The 17,665-nt window shown below is 40.6% G+C and overlaps 1 protein-coding gene across 3 annotated transcripts in view; it reads left to right on the forward strand.

Annotated features, from left to right (window-relative positions):
- The window catches only part of Hecw2 (HECT, C2 and WW domain containing E3 ubiquitin protein ligase 2), a 336,885-nt gene that overhangs the window by 289,133 nt on the left and 30,087 nt on the right, over positions 1 to 17,665 (forward strand). For all 3 annotated transcript variants that reach the window (XM_048345051.1, XM_048345052.1, XM_048345053.1), the window contains 3 exons: positions 85 to 194; positions 7,925 to 8,045; positions 9,746 to 9,859. In XM_048345051.1, coding sequence (XP_048201008.1) covers positions 85 to 194; positions 7,925 to 8,045; positions 9,746 to 9,859 — 345 coding nt within the window. The remainder of the gene's footprint in view (positions 1 to 84; positions 195 to 7,924; positions 8,046 to 9,745; positions 9,860 to 17,665) is intronic.

Here is a 17,665-nt window from a genome sequence, read left to right on the forward strand (position 1 = left end):
GCATCTGCTTTCTCTCATGTGGAAGAAGCAAGGCTTCTCCCTACCCCTAGGCTAAAGTATGCATTTTGTTTCTTGTTTCCCCAGTTTATTTGAAGAAGAGATAATGTCATATGTGCCTCCACATGCCTTACTCCACCCCAGCTACTGTCAGTCCCCTCGCGGCTCCCCCGTGTCATCTCCTCAGAACTCACCAGGTGAGACTCCTTCACTCCTCCAAGCAGTTGGTTGTAAAGTCTCAGACATCCTGTCCTTAATGAACGACAGGAACACTTGGGATACATGGTTAGTGTTAGCACAGGTACTTGTGTGGCATTTGCTGTCTCTTAAAAGTAGGTTGTTTCCATGGGGATTTATTTTGACAGAAAGATAATATTAGTAGTATGACATACTCAGATATAGAATTTATTTGTATTATGTTATGAAGTACTGAATGCATCTTAGAAAAGGTTAGGATGGGAATACTATGCAAGCTTTTTTTATTTAAAAGGTTCTAGTAAGAGGACAGATGTGATAAGCCATAAAGTCTCTGCACTCAAGAAATAATGCAGAATTTGAATGGTTAAGTATAATATTTTCCCCTGTAGTTTTCACTAGCTGCATTACATATAAACAACAACAACAATCAATGAGCAGAGAAAACACATAGACAGGTAAAGTATTTGTTAGTTTGAACTCTTTGAAAGAAGGAAAGGAATGAATGAATGAAAGTGAATAGATGGATGGTGAAAATGAAGCTTAATAAACATATTTTCTGAAGGAAGTCATGATATTGCAGAAACAACTGTGTTTACCCTTATTGAAGGTAAAGGATCATTCACACTTCAACAGCTATCAGAATTTATAACTATTTCAGTAGAAACCTAAGCTTCAAATGTGTCACTTAAAGCTGCCAGATGGGAAGTGACACTGTGGCTCAAAGTGGTAGAGTGCTAGCCTTGAGCAATAAAGCTCAGGAACAGTGCCCAGATCCTAGGTTCAAGCCCTACAACCAACCAACAAAAAACAACAACAACAAGAAAACCCCCCCAAAAAGCTGCTAGATCTTCTATAGCATAATGTCATTACATATTGCCACAGCCAAACTGAGTAGTACAAACAGGAAAAGGTCCATTCATTTGATCATGTAAAACAGATTTATTAAGCATCCAACTGTGATCCAAGCACTAAATTAGGCCATGGTTGTAGAAACTCATGAATACAGATTCTGCCTTTGAAGGGTTCATGGTGGAGCAGTGAGTCAGTAGCAATTCTGTAAAGCTGTTGTAGTCATGTAATAGAGATGTATGGGAACGGATGCTCCCAGAGGTGGGAGCAATTATTCCATCAGGGCCAATTTGAATATTTGTGGGCAGTGATGACAACAGACAGTAATGGAGTCTCTAAGGATGATGGCTAGGAATTTGCCAGGTGGATCCAAGGAAGAAGGAGCATCCTTGTCAAAAGAGTCACAAAAGCTAAGTCGCAGAAGCATGGATATAGTTTAGAGCCAGTTAATAGTTATAAGAAAAGGGGATTTTTCTCAGTACTCAAGTTGGAAAGGCAGAACAGGGCCAGTTAGTCATTGAAGCTTTACTTGGTAGTCCACTCAAATTTTACAAACAAAAGAACAATAGTACTCTGCTTTATGGTGATCAAATTGGTGGCAATGAGGACAGTGTCTTAGAATCTGAGAGAATGAAAAGGTAGAGGCACCATTTAGGATGCTCTTGTCTTAGCCCAATAACCTGACAAAAGGCTGGGCTAGGGAGACAAGGGAGTTAATAATGAAAGGGCTATGTGGGATGCAGAGAAGACCAGATGTAGACAGATTTGAAGGCCCTCACTGTCCACATCATGAGGTAAATGTTAGCATCCCCCCTTACTAAGATAGGAAAAAGGTTGACATGTGGGGTAGTGGTGAAGTGGACATGTTTGGGAAGGGCTTGGAGATATACCAGGACGACTGGAACCACATAGTCATGGAGGGCCAGCATAGTTGATAGTTGTTAGTGGTAGCAACTGAAGCCCAGCGTGTGGATTAGAGGAAGATAAGTGAAAGATGGTAAAGGGGAATAACTCCACTAAGGGATGGGCTGAGATAAAAGAGTGAATAAATAAAGGAGAAACATCAGATTTTGGAGTAGAACTAGAAAAGTCTTCTCAGGAGATCCAATTTTTCAAGAGCCAAATGTGCAAAGAAGTCCAAGCCGGATGAGGTGTGAAGAAAGGCCACTAGATCTAAAATCCACGATGTTATAAATTATCTTTGCCGTAGCTGATCTGTGAATTAGATTGTGACCTGTTACAGAATGGTACCAGGTGTAAAATAAAAACCAGAAGGCACAGCCTCTCTGAAAATAAAAATTACACATTACCAGATTGTGTCTTTTCTGAACCCTATGAACACATGCTCTCAAAGACTGGCTGAACATACTTGAAGACTGTGTGAGCATTCAAAATGGTGACTAAATTTACTTCTTCATTTAGGGTCACAAATACACATGTGTAATCCACCATGGTAATAAAAAACATTCTGGAAACTGAGGTTGAAACTTCTTTCCAAGGACATGTGTAATCCAAATATATCTCAATAGCTGGCAGTGTTCACAGTGGTTTTAATTTGCAGAAAGAATCCTGCCTATATTCTTGGCCTATTCAGTTTCATTGGGTTTGTTTGATCTTGAATGTGGGACATCCTGGCTGATAGCAGTGGAAGTGGCCATAATGAGTTCCACATGATCAGATAGGACCCAAGAGCCTGGTTCCCCTGGGGAGGGGCCCTCTGCTTCTTCTACCAGCATTCCTGATGGCTTTGTAAAAGCTACATTTCAAACAGATTGTTTTCAAGTGGTCTGCTCCTTTTGCTTATGACTAAGAACTTTACCCCTCTCATGGTGTAAGAATCATCTTGTGAAAATTATGACAGGAATAAGTTTTAATGAACGTCATTCAGAATGCCTAGATGCCTGCAAATCTTTCCACACTTTTCCTCATTGCACATCTACATGCCTCTTCAAGCACTGAAGGGAGAGGGGGGCCTTTGGAAAGTGTGACTCACTGCTTTCTGCAGCTGTTAAGAGTGTACACCTCAAATTTGTCAAAATTTTGGAATGTGAGGTTTATTTTTCCTAGGACCATTAGAATGCCAATCCTAACCTCAGCCTTGCCAGAAGGAAAAGATCTTTACCCGATGGTTTATTGTGCCAAATAAGGGACCCCAAAGTTTACTTAAGTGGCACATTTCTAGGAATTTCAATGTAATAACACCTAATTTACCTAATATCATTGGAGATGTGCTCTCTTATGTGAATTTTCCAGGTAACCAGAGCTGTGACATTCACTACATAGCAATTCGCTTAACCCACTATTTGCTGCAACTATTTATAAATACAATGAATTGTGAATACATTCACAACTCTTTCCAAATACATCTTATCTTGCCCCTTGCTTCCATATATGTAGCACATGGAGGATATGCTATAGTCCGTGGTTATGGTTGTACAGCTGAAAATTACAGGACAGAGCTGGATTTCTTGACTAGAATGGCATTAGCAGGACACTAGGACTGTATGAGGCCACACAACAGAGGTAAAACCTACTCAGAGAACACTGAGGAGGCCCAGTAGGTCTTCAGTGAAGGTTGTCTTGAGGGAATAGGCAGTGAGGGGGAATAATTCCTCCCAACACAAAGTTCCTTAACATTGTTCCCTCCTTTTACCCAGCGAAGTCTCAATGTCTTCCTGGATGTGTCCTCTATTCTCTCTTATTTCACACATTCTCTCTTTTCTGTCCCCCTCCTCCTCCCTCACCTAGAGACTGTCTCTGTTTTTCACTGTTATTCTTCCTTGTCTTCACCCCTAGTGCTTTCAGGATGCCTGTCATTGCCCTATCCTTCAGCATTGTTCTCTTTTTAATAAGTTGCTTCTTTGCCAAGATCTGAGAACTCAGAGTTGTCAGATGGCTGTTGTCAGTGAGTGGTATGTGCATGCACATTGCAAGCTTGAAGTACAACCTGAGGGCCTTTTACTGCTCCTAAGGAATAAAGCAAAAATGTGAGGACTGCAATGCTGGCTTCTAAAATGTTCCTTCCCCCCACCTGGAGTTCTAGCACTGAGCTTAGCACCAGAAGACAGAGCCTTCTGGAAATTATTGTAATGCTCAATGATTTGTTCTTGCACTAAGGAGAAATTGTAAAAATAAATTTCATGCAATTTTTTTAATGGAAGTGATCCAGGAAAGAACTGGAATCCAAATTGTCCCAGGGCAGAGGCCTGGAGCTGTGTTGGAATAGGCTGAGCTTCACCCTTTGTCCGGAGAGAGCAAGCGTCAGTCATCAAAGGCCATACGGGTTTCCAGCTGCACACCCAGAGCCAGAGAAGACTCAGACTTTTCCAGACTTTAGTGTCAACACCTTTTTCTAGTGTCATCTGAGATATTTTTCCAGGTAGAAATCTTTAATCTGTATATGACTGCAGGGTATGACTCTATGAAAGTCCTTAAGATCTGCCTAGAGATGACAAAGAAAAACAGCCCCAATATCTAGGATTGGAGAAGAATTTTCTGCAAATAATTGTCATAATGTTTACCATCCATGGGGTTGTTCCTTCATTTGATCACTTATAAGATCAAACACAGAGTGTTTTGTATGTTATTCTCTTTTGTAATGAATGATAAACACCATCAAAATACTCTCTCTGTGAGAGTACATCCTGAAACTGCATTTGCAGACTTGGTTCTCATACAAGTCTAGCTCATTATTCTAAGAACATTTTTGTTTTGGGGGTTTTTTTTGTTTGTTTTTTTGGCCAGTCCTGGGCCTTGGACTCAGGGCCTGAGCACCATCCCTGGCTTCTTCCCGCTCAAGGCTAGCACTCTGCCACCTGAGCCACAGCGCCCCTTCTGGCCGTTTTCCATATATGTGGTGCTGGGGAATCGAACCGAGAGCTTCACGTGTAGGAGGCTAGCACTCTTGCCACTAGGCCATATTCCCAGCCCCAACATTTTTGTTTTTGCAGCAGGAATAACATTCTTGCTCTGGAATCTATTGACACTGTACCTGACTTGTATTGAGAATTGATCAAGATGACTTGTATTGAGAATTGATTAAGATGCATTGCACTCACAAATTGATATACTGAGTTGAAATCCCTTTGTACAACTACTTAAAGGTAATTTAAAAATTAAAAACAAGAATTTGATAGGCAGTAGAAGGAGGAAGATTTTGAGTTCAAGGCTGTGAGAGGAAAACGTAACAAGACCATTAAAAAAGAATTTGACAAAGATCAGCAGCCTAATTAAACATAATTTTTGTTTTGTTTTTATGGTTTGGGGGATGTAGCTTTTCAATCCTCCTGCCTCAGATGCCTGTATGCTATGATTTAATCCACCGTGTAGCCTGCTCTCTCGTGCAACTCTACTTATATACTGACAGGTCTCCCAGCACCAGTCCCCACACTGCATTAGCTAGACCCCCAGTCACTGGATGTGTCTGTGATGTGGACAGGAAGCTGCTTCTTCATTTTCCTTAGCTGCAAAGTGATGGTGATGACAATGATAATAGCAGCTTCATAGACTTCTGGTGAGGATCCATCCCATGTGAGGTGCTTCATCCCTGATATTCACAGCCACCATGGATTTTGTTGTCGTCGTTGTTGTTGTTGTTGTTGTGTTTGCTGAAGACAGTGTTATCACCAGTGCTTCCCATTCCTCTTCCTTACTTTTCTGCTGGTACTAACTTGTATTTCACATTGTGAATGTTCCTGGGAGTCACTCTTGATTCATCCTTATCCTCCAGCCTCTTAGCTGCAGCAACCCCTCACTGGGCCTCCACCTGCCATCTCCTTTCCTCCTTCCCAACCATATCAACACCATCTGAAAGTCATTTCTTCAGCAGAATGCCACTTGTGTGTTATTTCCTTGCTCAAGAACCTCTAAAAGGCTTCTGTCTGTCCACCGCACTGTGCTGAGATTCCTGGGCCAAACTTAAAGACACTTCTCCCTATCTGGTTCCAATGCTTTAGGCAGATTTGATTTTCCATGGACTCCCCAGCATTCCCCATCTTCTCTAGGTGATAGAAGTCTCCTCAATGTCTTCTGAACATACATTTAAGATTTATGCCAGCTCTTGCTGCCTTGTCCAAGTATAGAATATAGAATATAGAGTCCTCCTCCATTTGCAAGGTTTGGTTCCAATGAAGATCTCTTCCACTTTGGCCTCTACTTGCACTCATCACTCACCTAAGGCATTACCATTACTTAGAATCACTGAGCTCAAACTCATATATTTGGGAGTCTTGGCTGCTGGTGCCACTGAGTGGTTGAGGCAGAGTGGCCATGCATCATCACACAGAGCGGCTGTCCCTTTCCCCCCGAAGACCTGCAAGCCAGGTCCTGTTCATGTTCCAGGTCATGTTCATAAGAAAAACATGGGTTTATTTGTACTTGAAACCTTCTGGGTTTAAAATCTTGGTAATTAATTCAAAAATCCTCCTTAAATATAAAGCAAACAAAATGGACCTGTAAGGCTGAATAAGGTTCCAGGGCTATGGTTTTTGTCCTCTATGTTATATAAGAGGAACTCTCTACTATCCTAGGGTAAGAATTATTCTCTAATTATTTGATGTTTAATTCCTCTCTAACCATGATATCCATGTCAGCAGCTCCCCTTGATCATTCTGGGCATCTACTTCTTTGAACCTAACATAGTATTAGGAATGAATAGCAATCCTTTAGCTAATTGATCCATCAAGGGCAATTTTTATGAACTTATGTGGTGCCTAAGGAGAAGATTTATGTTTTCCTGTTTTTTTACCAAGTTGGGAAAAACTTTATTTCTGTCATGTCCTATCTGATCCCTATATTCTGACTTGCTGCTTAGTCACTTTCTGACACAAAGCCAGACTTTTTCTGTGGAAAGAGGAAGAGACTGTACTACTCATCTATTTTAATAATAATACTTGGCCACTGAATGAAGTAAATACCTTTAATTTGTAGATACTTTCTATATAGCACACTAAGAAGGCAACAAATAGTAGCATGGTTTATCCTACACAACTAGGAGACATGTGAATTCTGGAATTGTTTTTGGATTCTTTTTTTTTTTTTTTTTGGCCAGTCCTGGGCCTTGGACTCAGGGCCTGAGCACTGTCCCTGGCTTCTTCCCGCTCAAGGCTAGCACTCTGCCACTTGAGCCACAGCGCCGCTTCTGGCCGTTTTCTGTATATGTGGTGCTGGGGAATCGAACCTAGGGCCTCGTGTATCCGAGGCAGGCACTCTTGCCACTAGGCTATATCCCCAGCCCTGGATTCTTTTTTTTATATTAAGATTACCCTGTGATATCATATGGGCATTTCCATTTGACATTGCAGGGTAAACTGTTTAATATATACATGTGATATATGTATTAAAGTACATACTATACATGTATATAATATGCATCCTACATATATGATATACACATATTATGTACATGGATGTATTTTCTACATAATTATACATCTAAAATCATTCTTAAAAGATGTGATATTGGGGGTAAGGGATTTGAAGTAAATGGTAGTTCTTGCCTTGCATACCACCTCCTTTCCCACTCTAACTTCCTGTCTGGTTGCTATGATATCATTTTGGCCAGTGAGCAAAGATACTTCATCCTGAGCAGTTACCACTCCACTCCACATGAGTAATTCTGGTTGACTCATGCTAGTTTTGACTGAAAAAACATGTTGGAGAAACACATGGACATCATTGTAACTTTTCAAATAGGACCTTTACTCTAACCCAAAGAGCCACAAAAAAACATTTCTCTGATCACCCTGGCTCAGTTTTGGTGTAGAGAGGGGGGACATGCTGGTGCTGAAAGTACTGAGTGACTCTACTTGTTAAACATTGTAAGATTTTCCACGTACCGTGCACAGATGCAGCTCTGACCTCTTTTTGTGGTTTTCTGCAGGTACTCAGCGTGCCAATGCCCGGGCTCCAGCCCCTTACAAGCGAGATTTTGAAGCCAAATTGAGGAACTTTTACAGGAAGTTAGAAACAAAAGGATACGGACAAGGCCCAGGGAAGTTAAAGTAAGTTGAAGTAATACTACCTACCTAGTCACAGAAGCCTGTTTTCGTGGGCACACTAATTTTGGGATTTGTAAACAATAGCATAAAACATAGTTCTGAAATTAAGTACAGTTAATGTTTTCAATCAGGCCACAAAGACACTACTATTTGCTGTCTAAGAAAATATAGGAAAAATATAAAGTAGATTTTTTTTTCTCCTAAAGAATATGTCTTGGTTGGCTTATCAGATATTCATGAGATGCAGATATATCTCTGAGTCTTACATTGCATGTTAGTGGTTCCTGATCTGAACTAAGTCCAGAAGTGATGATCAGCTCTATTTCATCTGGGAAACAGACTTCACTTGCCTGCAGAATATGTCACCAGTGTTATTGCTACCATCTCCTTCCTCCTCTCCTATCTCCTCCCCACTTCCCTGTTACTCTTCCTTTCCTCTCCTCACTACCCCCCTTCTCTCCTCTCTCTTCCTCCTCCTTTTACCTCCTTCTTCTCCTTCTCCTTCTTCTTTTTGGTTTGTTCTCTTTGAGGCAATATAGCCAAGCTAGCCTGAATCTACCTGTATATCCCAGGCTGGCTACAAACATCCTCTTCCTGCCTCAACCACCCAGGTGCTAGAATTACAGGAGGACCACCTACACACCTGGTTGGGTTTCTGCTGCTTTTTTTTTTTTAACCTACTTCCCTTTCAATGGGGAATCTCAAAACATTATCTTCTTGTTTGTCTGGATTTGCTTTCATATCTTATGTACTGCACTCCTCCTCCCCACTTAAGCCTTTGTCCCATGGCCCTACTGGAGTAGGACTGAGAAGGGAGACTTCCTGTAACCCTCTGATTGCCCAGAGGCAGGGGCCAACCCAACCATAGTTCTGAGCTCACCACCCCATGCACAGGAGGGGGTCTCTCAGTGAAAGTCCACTTTCATTGCTCTCCAAGCACATCAGCCTGTCCCCAGCTAATCATACCTGTCTTACAACTGACTAAGAAAGGACAGAGATTCAGAACCATGCATTCAGCTTCCTTATCATCCCTTGTCATTACCACTTACATTAAGGGGAAATTGTTGGCTTTGTCATTATCACAAGCAGAGTAATTGGCCACAAACACCATTCACTTTTATCTCCCCTTTAGGGAATCTCAACATTCTTTTAATTTAAAACTTAAATTAAGCCCAACTGTGAACTCCTGTGCTTTGGAGGACACAGGTACTTCTCCCACCCATCTTTCTCCTGGTTCTCACAATCTTCTCTCTTGACATTCAGTCATGGAATTCCTTGTCTAGGTGCACTCAGGATTAAAGCATGACCCCATAGGGTTGTTCTTCCTTTAGTAAGAAAGGTGTGTGTGTGTGTGTGTGTGTGTGTGTGTGTGTGTGTGTGTGTGTGTGTGTGTGTGTATACATTTTGTGTTGTGGTTGTTTTCCTGCTATAATGAATGATCTGGCCACTCAGAAAGGACTTTGGTGTGTTTCTTATGTCATAGGCCACCTATTTAAACCCTATTATCTTGTACAACTGTTGCTGTTGCTGCTAAGAGTTAAAGGCAAAAGTGTGCTTTATCACAGACAGCAATGGCATTCAGTAGCTTCATTCTTCACCTAGTAAACTGTGGTCAATAGAAATTAAATGATAGGTGTCAAACTCTAGAAACATAGGGATTTGTAATTAATCTGTGTTCTTTCAAATTCTTTCTTTATGGACAGGCTGATTATCCGCAGAGATCACTTGCTAGAAGATGCTTTTAATCAGATTATGGGCTACTCTAGGAAAGACCTGCAGAGAAATAAACTGTATGTCACCTTCGTCGGGGAGGAAGGGTGAGTAGAAGAGGGAAGTGGCCCCCTGCCACAGGCTGTGACTGGGGTGGTTGTTTCTACATGAAGCTGCGGTTGCCTGAAACAGGAAACACTTTTGGCAGGAAATGTTATTCTCATACACTGAAATATTCTGCCTTGTTAAAGAAGGTTCCTCTGGGTTTTAAGTCATTTGACATAAAAATTCTTTGGTTTAAAACTTGTACCTATTGACCATTTTTGAGAGCAGAAGACCAGTTTGGTTTCTTCCCTCTGCATCTAGTTTCTCCTTAAGGGACAAAGATGGGACTTCAGGGAGAAGAAAATGAGGAATTTCTTTTTTTTTTTTTTTTTTTTACAACCTGTGATCTTGTTTTCTGCCCTATACTTCTAAGTAGATGTTGTTTCACAAATGAAATACATCCAGTTTCTGAATCACAAATTAGAACCCTGCTGATCTACCCGGAAGTTCCCACAGCAATTACTCTGGGGCCTTTGCTCTTAATTCTCCACCTCCAGGTTTTTTTTTTTTCTTTCCTGGGGAGGACAGCACACCTACCAATCTAACTCCCTACCAAAAACAAACCTGGCCAGCCTACATGACTCTTCTCTGAGTATGCTCATCTAGATAAGGGTTAGGAAACGAAGGGCAGAGCACTCCCACACGGTGTCTGTTGTACCAAACAGACACAACAGTTGTTATCCATTGCTCAGACTGACAGCTGTTGCCCCTCCCAGACCCCTCTGTCCCAATTTCCGTCTCATCTCCTGCTTTTTAACCTGTAGCCACTAGATGGAATGTTCAAAAATGCTGTATAGTAATCTAAATTCTGGTGTTGGGGTGTTTGATTCTCTTAATTTGGATCATTTTATGGCCACCTCTGTTAGTCAGGCCTAGGAATAAAGAGGGCTTGGGGAATCATAGCAGTAATATCCAACAGGTTTACCATTCAGTGTACATTTGGGGAAATGGAGATTTGAAAGTGTAAAATAACTTGGCTGTGCTAACAGAACAATAGAATCAAACCCAGGCCTTCCATTCTTTTTTTCTTTCATCCAGCACTCACCAGTACTGGAAAATAAGCAAAGCAAAAACCCTTGAACTTCAGTCTACTTGAATGTGTTTCCTGCCTCTGAACCTTTTTACCAGTCCCGCTAGTGTCCAAATGCACAAAGTTTGTCAGAAGCATGCCTGAGACGTGGGCCTTTCCTTGCTGACCATCATAAACAGACTACTAGCTTGTGTTAGTTAGCTTAAAGATGCAGGTGCACAGTTGCAAATGAAGGCAGATCCTGTTGGCCTCTTTGCAGGTATGCATGCGATCCCAAATATTTCCTTACAGAACCAGTCTGGTTTGGATGAGAATATTTTCCTCTATCAGAACTCCAGCTGCCTTCCTTCATTCTTAATCCACAACTTTTTTTTTATTCCCTTCTGAGACATACCTCATTATATTATCCACACACTCTTGAATTCCTGAGCTTGAATTCCTGCCTCAGCCTTCTGAGGACAACAGCAGGCATGTACCACTGTTCCTAGCTCTGACAAGGTTTCATTGAGATCTTGGAGATATAGGAAAGAGTCTTTGGAGATACCAAAACTTATATGAAAATAGAAAAGATGTTTATCAGATGTGGTCATCCTAAAATGGGCTTTCATGCTCTGGACTGATGGACATCAGTTCCTAGGAGGAGGCTCAGGCCAAACACAGGTGAATTCCCCTGTGCTTGACTACCACTTATATCCAAATGCTTCCTGCCTTTATCACCTGACTACTTCCTATGACTCCAGAGGAAAACCAAGGGGTAGCCCCTGGTGTGACCTTTGTTATCAAGAAAACTCACCTAACCTGCTCCCTTTGCCTATGGCTTATTGAAGCTAGATTTCTGGGCTTTATCCTTATCAGGTGTGTGTGTGTGTGTGTGTGTGTGTGTGTGTGTGTGTGTGTGTGTGTGTGACATATAAACTTTATTTTGCTTTGAGGCACCTAGATTCATAAACTGTTTTGCAAGGGTGAAACAGTACTTTGTGAAAATAGAAATCTCAAAAATCTTAAAGGGACAGGAAATGCAGGAGTTCTTTAAGTCTTTGTCTTCATTTCAAACACATCAACTCTATCCCATTGAAAGTTCATGACATAATCTTTCTGGATTATAATAAATACTCAAAGCCAAAAGCTAAAACGTTCTTTTTTGTTGAGCTAAAACAAATGTGACCTTTCTGTTATTTTTTCCTTTTTCAATTGTAATGTCCTCAATAAGTATCACCTGTAAGGTTCCTAGGAGAAATGGTTGATTCTAGGACTGGAAAGGAGGTGTGTCAGGTGAAGCCTGCTGCATCTCATTATTTCTGTCAGAGTCTAGAAGTTCTCAAAAAGCCATCTGGCTGGGGGAATGTGAGAAAGGCAAGGGAGCCAAGATCCCCAGAGGGCAAAACTGGAGCAGTTGGAGGAACAAAATAAATAACTAAAGGAGTATTGGGCTGTAATCCAAAGTATAAAATATATGTCTATACTGATTGACCATACAAATAAATGGGGAAGAATAGAAAAATCTCCTATGCAGAATATTTCTAAATAATTGAACATAGTGACCTTCTTCCAAATAGTACAGCATAGAAAAGAAGGAGGAAAGTTGGCAGCAAAGGAATCTGACAAACATTATCTCAGTCATAAGTCACATTGATAGTGTACATCCTTCTTATGATAAGAATGGCACTTATTTCTGTAGTGTTCTTTCCCAAGCTCAAAGTCTCATTCCAAGCATGAGAAAAGCATCTGATAAATCTTTCTTTTTAAGTTTTTCCTATTGCAAAGGTAATGTACAGAGTGGTTCCAGTTACATAAGTAAGGAAATGAGCATCTGATAAATCTTAACTGTGGGCCATTGTAAAATATACCATATCAGTGCTCTTTGTCATGGTCATCCCAAACCAGAAGAGTCTGAGAAACTAAAATAATCAAGAGGAGACTTGATAATTAAGTGTAATGTCATTACTGGATGGAATAGAAAAGGAAAACTGGATAAAGTATGTTTTGGGGTATTAATAAATAAAAAACTGTCCTATTGATGTTATTGGTTTTATCCACTGTATAATATGCCGATCTCAACTAACAAGTTTTGCAAAAGAGTTTTACTTACAAAGCAGCTTAACTTGATAGGTACAGCAGCTCGATGTCTCAAGTATCCTTCTTCAAAGATTGGATTTAGGAATGTTTGGAATAAAGAAATGGGTTGGTTTGAGATGTGGGAAAAGGTAACTAAAGGTAGGCAAAAGTAAAGTACTCTATGGTCTGCATGGGTGTAGTCAGACTGCATGGCTATTCACGGGACATGTGATCAGAGAATGGCCCTACTAGAAATCTGAGGGAAGTGTTTTAGAACCTCAGAAACATCAAACCAGCCACACATCTGACACCTGTGCAGGTCCAAGTGACTTCAAGGTCAGCGCTTCAGCTGGTTTCAGATAGACAAGAGTGGCCTCCAAGTCCCTAAAAAATAACTTGAGTGACTGTACTTACTTCAGACATATCAACTACAACAAAGTTCGTGGGAATCCACTGCCTAGCTACCTGGATTCTAAAACTGGTCATGAAAACAAGTAACTCAAAGCAAGTGAAGCCCTGGGGTGTATTCTGATGTTCTATCCATTTCAGTTATCACAGGTATACTGTAGTAATGCCGGATATTAACAAGAGAGAAATGGAGTCTAGGGTACACAAGAACTGTGTAGTATGTTTGCAGTTTTTCCTCTAAATAAAAACTATTCTGCAATAACAAGTTCAATAAATCCAATATGGAGTCAAGATCTGGGGAGACTTAGGAATTTTTTTTTTCTGGATGTGTTTTCTCGTGGTCTTCTTATCTAATGAGCGACTGCCTTTGTGCTAATTTCTGGTTGTGTATATACTTTTATTATTACTTGAGTTCAGTAGAATAACAAGTTCATAGAGTTAAGTCTGTGGAAAGCCCAAATTAGCAGAGATATTGGCATATAGAGTTATGTGTGAGGGCTTAATATTCTGTAGTTTTTTTTCATTTTTAAAAAGTTATTGTCAAAGTGATGTACAGAAGGGTTACAGTTTCATATCTAAGGCAATGAGTACATTTCTTTTCAAACTTGTTACCTCCTCCCTCATTTTTCTCCCACCTTCCCTTCCTCAGTTCCTCCCCCAAGTTGTACAGTTAGTTGTTCACAGCATATTGTCTTGTAAGTATTTATTCTGCAGTTCTTATTGATTGCAATAAGATCATCTCAATGATTTTATTTTCTACCTATCATTCCCATGGTCATTATTTACAACAGATAACTGAAGTATAGAGAATAGAGGGTTTTCTGTTAAGGAAAATGCATTTACCTGTTCTTCCAAAGTGATATGAATTAGAAGCTTCACAGTGACTTCAGCTCTGTTTTAAGCTGTTTTCTTTACAAAGATCTGAAGCACAATATATAAATTGTCCCTGAAATGAAAGTAAAGGGAAATAATGGGAAATGTTAATCAAAAATCTTATAAGGTGGTTACAAATTTCACATGAGGAAGAATTAATTCCAGGATAGTAGAGATGCCTATTCTTAATGATAAAAAATACAGGGGGCTGGGGATAAAGCCTAGTGGCAAGAGTGCCTGCCTCGGATACACGAGGCCCTAGGTTCGATTCCCCAGCACCACATATACAGAAAACGGCCAGAAGCGGCGCTGTGGCTCAAGTGGCAGAGTGCTAGCCTTGAGCGGGAAGAAGCCAGGGACAGTGCTCAGGCCCTGAGTCCAAGGCCCAGGACTGGCCAAAAAAAAAAAAAAAAAAATACAAAAAATAATCCTATAAGATTAATTGGTAGCTATTATTCTTTTTTTTTTTTTTTTTTTTTTTTTTTTTGCCAGTCCGGGCCTTGGACTCAGGGCCTGAGCACTGTCCCTGGCTTCTTTTTGCTCAAGGCTAGCACTCTGCCACTTGAGCCACAACGCCGCTTCTGGCCATTTTCTGTATATGTGGTGCTGGGGAATTGAACCCAGGGCTTCATGTATACGAGGCAAGCACTCTTGCCACTAGATTATATTCCCAGCCCCAATTGGTAGCTATTATTTTTTCACTAAAATAATTCTGTTGTGCTTAGGGTTTTTTTTTCCTGTCACTAGCTTCTAAACCCCATCTTTTGACAGATGTTTAATTTGGTTAGAGCTGGGAGTTTTGTTCTACTTACTGAATTTCCACCCCACTTAATTTGGTTACGTTGCCTGGCACAGCCAGAGGAGGGGAGGTCAGCAGTGGCAAAGTGGGTAGAAACCGAGTCATCCTGGTTGAATGTGGTGGGAAACAGCATGCAAGGGTTGCCCATTTCTGTTCAGCTAGTCAGCCCAGAAGTTGCTTCTCTAGGGAGGAGAACAATGAAATACCATATATTGTACCATGCGTGACTGTTTTTGTTAATAATGAGTCCTGGCTACTGGAGCTCATGTGATGTCAGAGGCAGAATTCTGTGTTCTGATAAACCATCCTGGGCCTTTAATTTCTCAGTATTCAAAGCAGTAAAGAAAGAGTATCCTGGATAAAGAGAGGATGTTTACACTGAGATTATTCCGCCTCTTTTATTTTCATGGCCAACTCTGTAAAAGGCACCTTTATTGAAGTAAGAATGAGTTCATTATGCATGCTATGCCTTCAATAGAACATCAGTCATGTGTCTCACAGATCACACTTAGGCTAGGGAGGAGATGTGTGTAAATCATTTCATGTTTGGGGGATTAAGAGCTTTCTGCAATATTTTTCTTAAGCTCTCCTGAGACAGGCAAATAAAAATAACTTGAGAAGATGAGACCTGCAGCCATTTTCCTCATTCCTGCTTGTATAACAACCAGCAGGTTCCACTAATGATGGGTTCTTCTCTGTGTACAGCTGCAAGTTAAACTTAGGATACCATTTATTTACCTCCAAAAGAGACACTCACAAAATAACCTAAAGCCCCCAGACCTTGCTGGATGCTATTATATCTAGCTAGGTTTTGACTTGGTATCACCAACCCAAAGTTTGTTTATCATACCAACATTCTGAATTCACCTGGTGAGCCCAACAACTAGGACTGTGCTGCTATAAATAATCTGTGGGTGAATCAGAAGGTGCTTAGGCCATGCGTGTCTGATCAGAGTTGTAGGAAATGACGATGTGATTTCCTGAGGCCGTCATATTTTCTTCTACTTTATGTTTTATTGAAATACTTTGGTTTCAGTTGTTCTTAGTTGAAAAACGAAGCATGGGAGAATATAATTCACTATCAGGCACTGCTAACACCCCTGGTTGGTATGCCAGCCTAGACACAGAGTGATATGTGAGGTGTTTCATCAGCACTTAGGCCCAGAAACCCAGGGCCACCATCTGCGCTTATTCAGAAATGCCCTGAGGCAGCTGTTGGGTAGCTGCACACCCGTTGTCCGGACTTCTCTATTTCCATGCCAAGCCTTTAGCTGTGGAACCAACCGAACTGGCAAAACAGGAATGTAACAAACGATCTCTCTGATATGAGTCATATTAACTATTTATATGGAAGAGGTTACTAAGACATTACAGCAACCGCATGTACCATGTGTCCTTGCTGGGGCATGTTTTATTGAATTGACTAGACTTCGGTATAAACTGTAATCTATTGCCTGCTCTCAGATCTGCAGTTTTAACCAAATCAAAGTTTAAAGTCTCAGCTTCAAAATAAGTCCATTCATGCTTCTAGAGTTGAAAAAAAAATAGCAGAAAACCTCAGACCAGTTAAAGATACTCTTCCTCCTAGAAGAGCTTTGCTCTCTCTTGGAATAGGGGTGGGAAGAGGAAGAATTTCACTTTTCAGTTTAACTCTTCATGGAGCATTTGTCTTATCATCGTGCACATTCAGATATAGGTAGAGATAGATATAGAGATATATATGGAACCAACTAATAAGGTCTTTGTTGTTTTAGCAAATATTAATATGTTAGAAGATATTTTACAGTAAAATGGCTTAACATAATTCACTCATTTGATTTCTGACAATGTGTTTAAATAGAGTCATCTTTTGGGGATTGGCATAAGCTCTTTATATCACTAAATCAATATACCACTTTATTGTAAACATGTTCCAATTTATTCGCTCTGATAGATGATGAATATAAATGAAGTTGATTTTACTAAGAGACCAGTAGGAATTCCAATGATTGGTTTAGCAATGTATCCTGAGCCACTAGGGTGTATCAAACTTAGGATACCAAAATAAGTAAGGTATGGTACCTGTCTCAGTGTAAGGATAATCTAGTATGTATGTGTAGGGGAGGCAATCATAAACAGATTATTATAATCTACTCTAAGAAGTGCAGTGTTATTAAAGCACTCAAGAAGTTAAAGCTCAGAGAAAATTGCATTTTTGAACTGAAAACCACACTAAACCCTGTTTTGTTTATACCCATTGTTCCTGTAAGAAAATTGACTTTTTTTTTTTGGTCAGTTGTGGGGCTTGAACTCAGGGCCTGGGTGCTGTCCCTGAGCTCTTTTGCTCAAGGTTAGTGCTCTCCCAATTTGAGCCACAGTTCCCCTATAGTTTTGGGTGGTTAAACTGGAGATGAGAGTCTCATGGACTTTTCTGCCCAGGCTGGCTTTTAATCATGATCCTCAGATCACAGTATCATGAGTAGCTAGGATCATACGCATGAGCCACCAGAGCAGGGCTGGATTCATTTATTTGCCACCTGGTTCAGCTGTCTGTGACCCTCATGTGGCTTAGTTATGAATGGAGGCTTCAGTAGAGGCTGGACCACAGCACACTGATTTCTTGTGTGTCTCACATCTAGTCGTTGTGGCCTTTCTTTGAAGTTA

The sequence above is a fragment of the Perognathus longimembris genome, chromosome 4 (assembly GCF_023159225.1).
Source record: "Perognathus longimembris pacificus isolate PPM17 chromosome 4, ASM2315922v1, whole genome shotgun sequence".
NCBI lineage: Eukaryota > Metazoa > Chordata > Mammalia > Rodentia > Heteromyidae > Perognathus > Perognathus longimembris.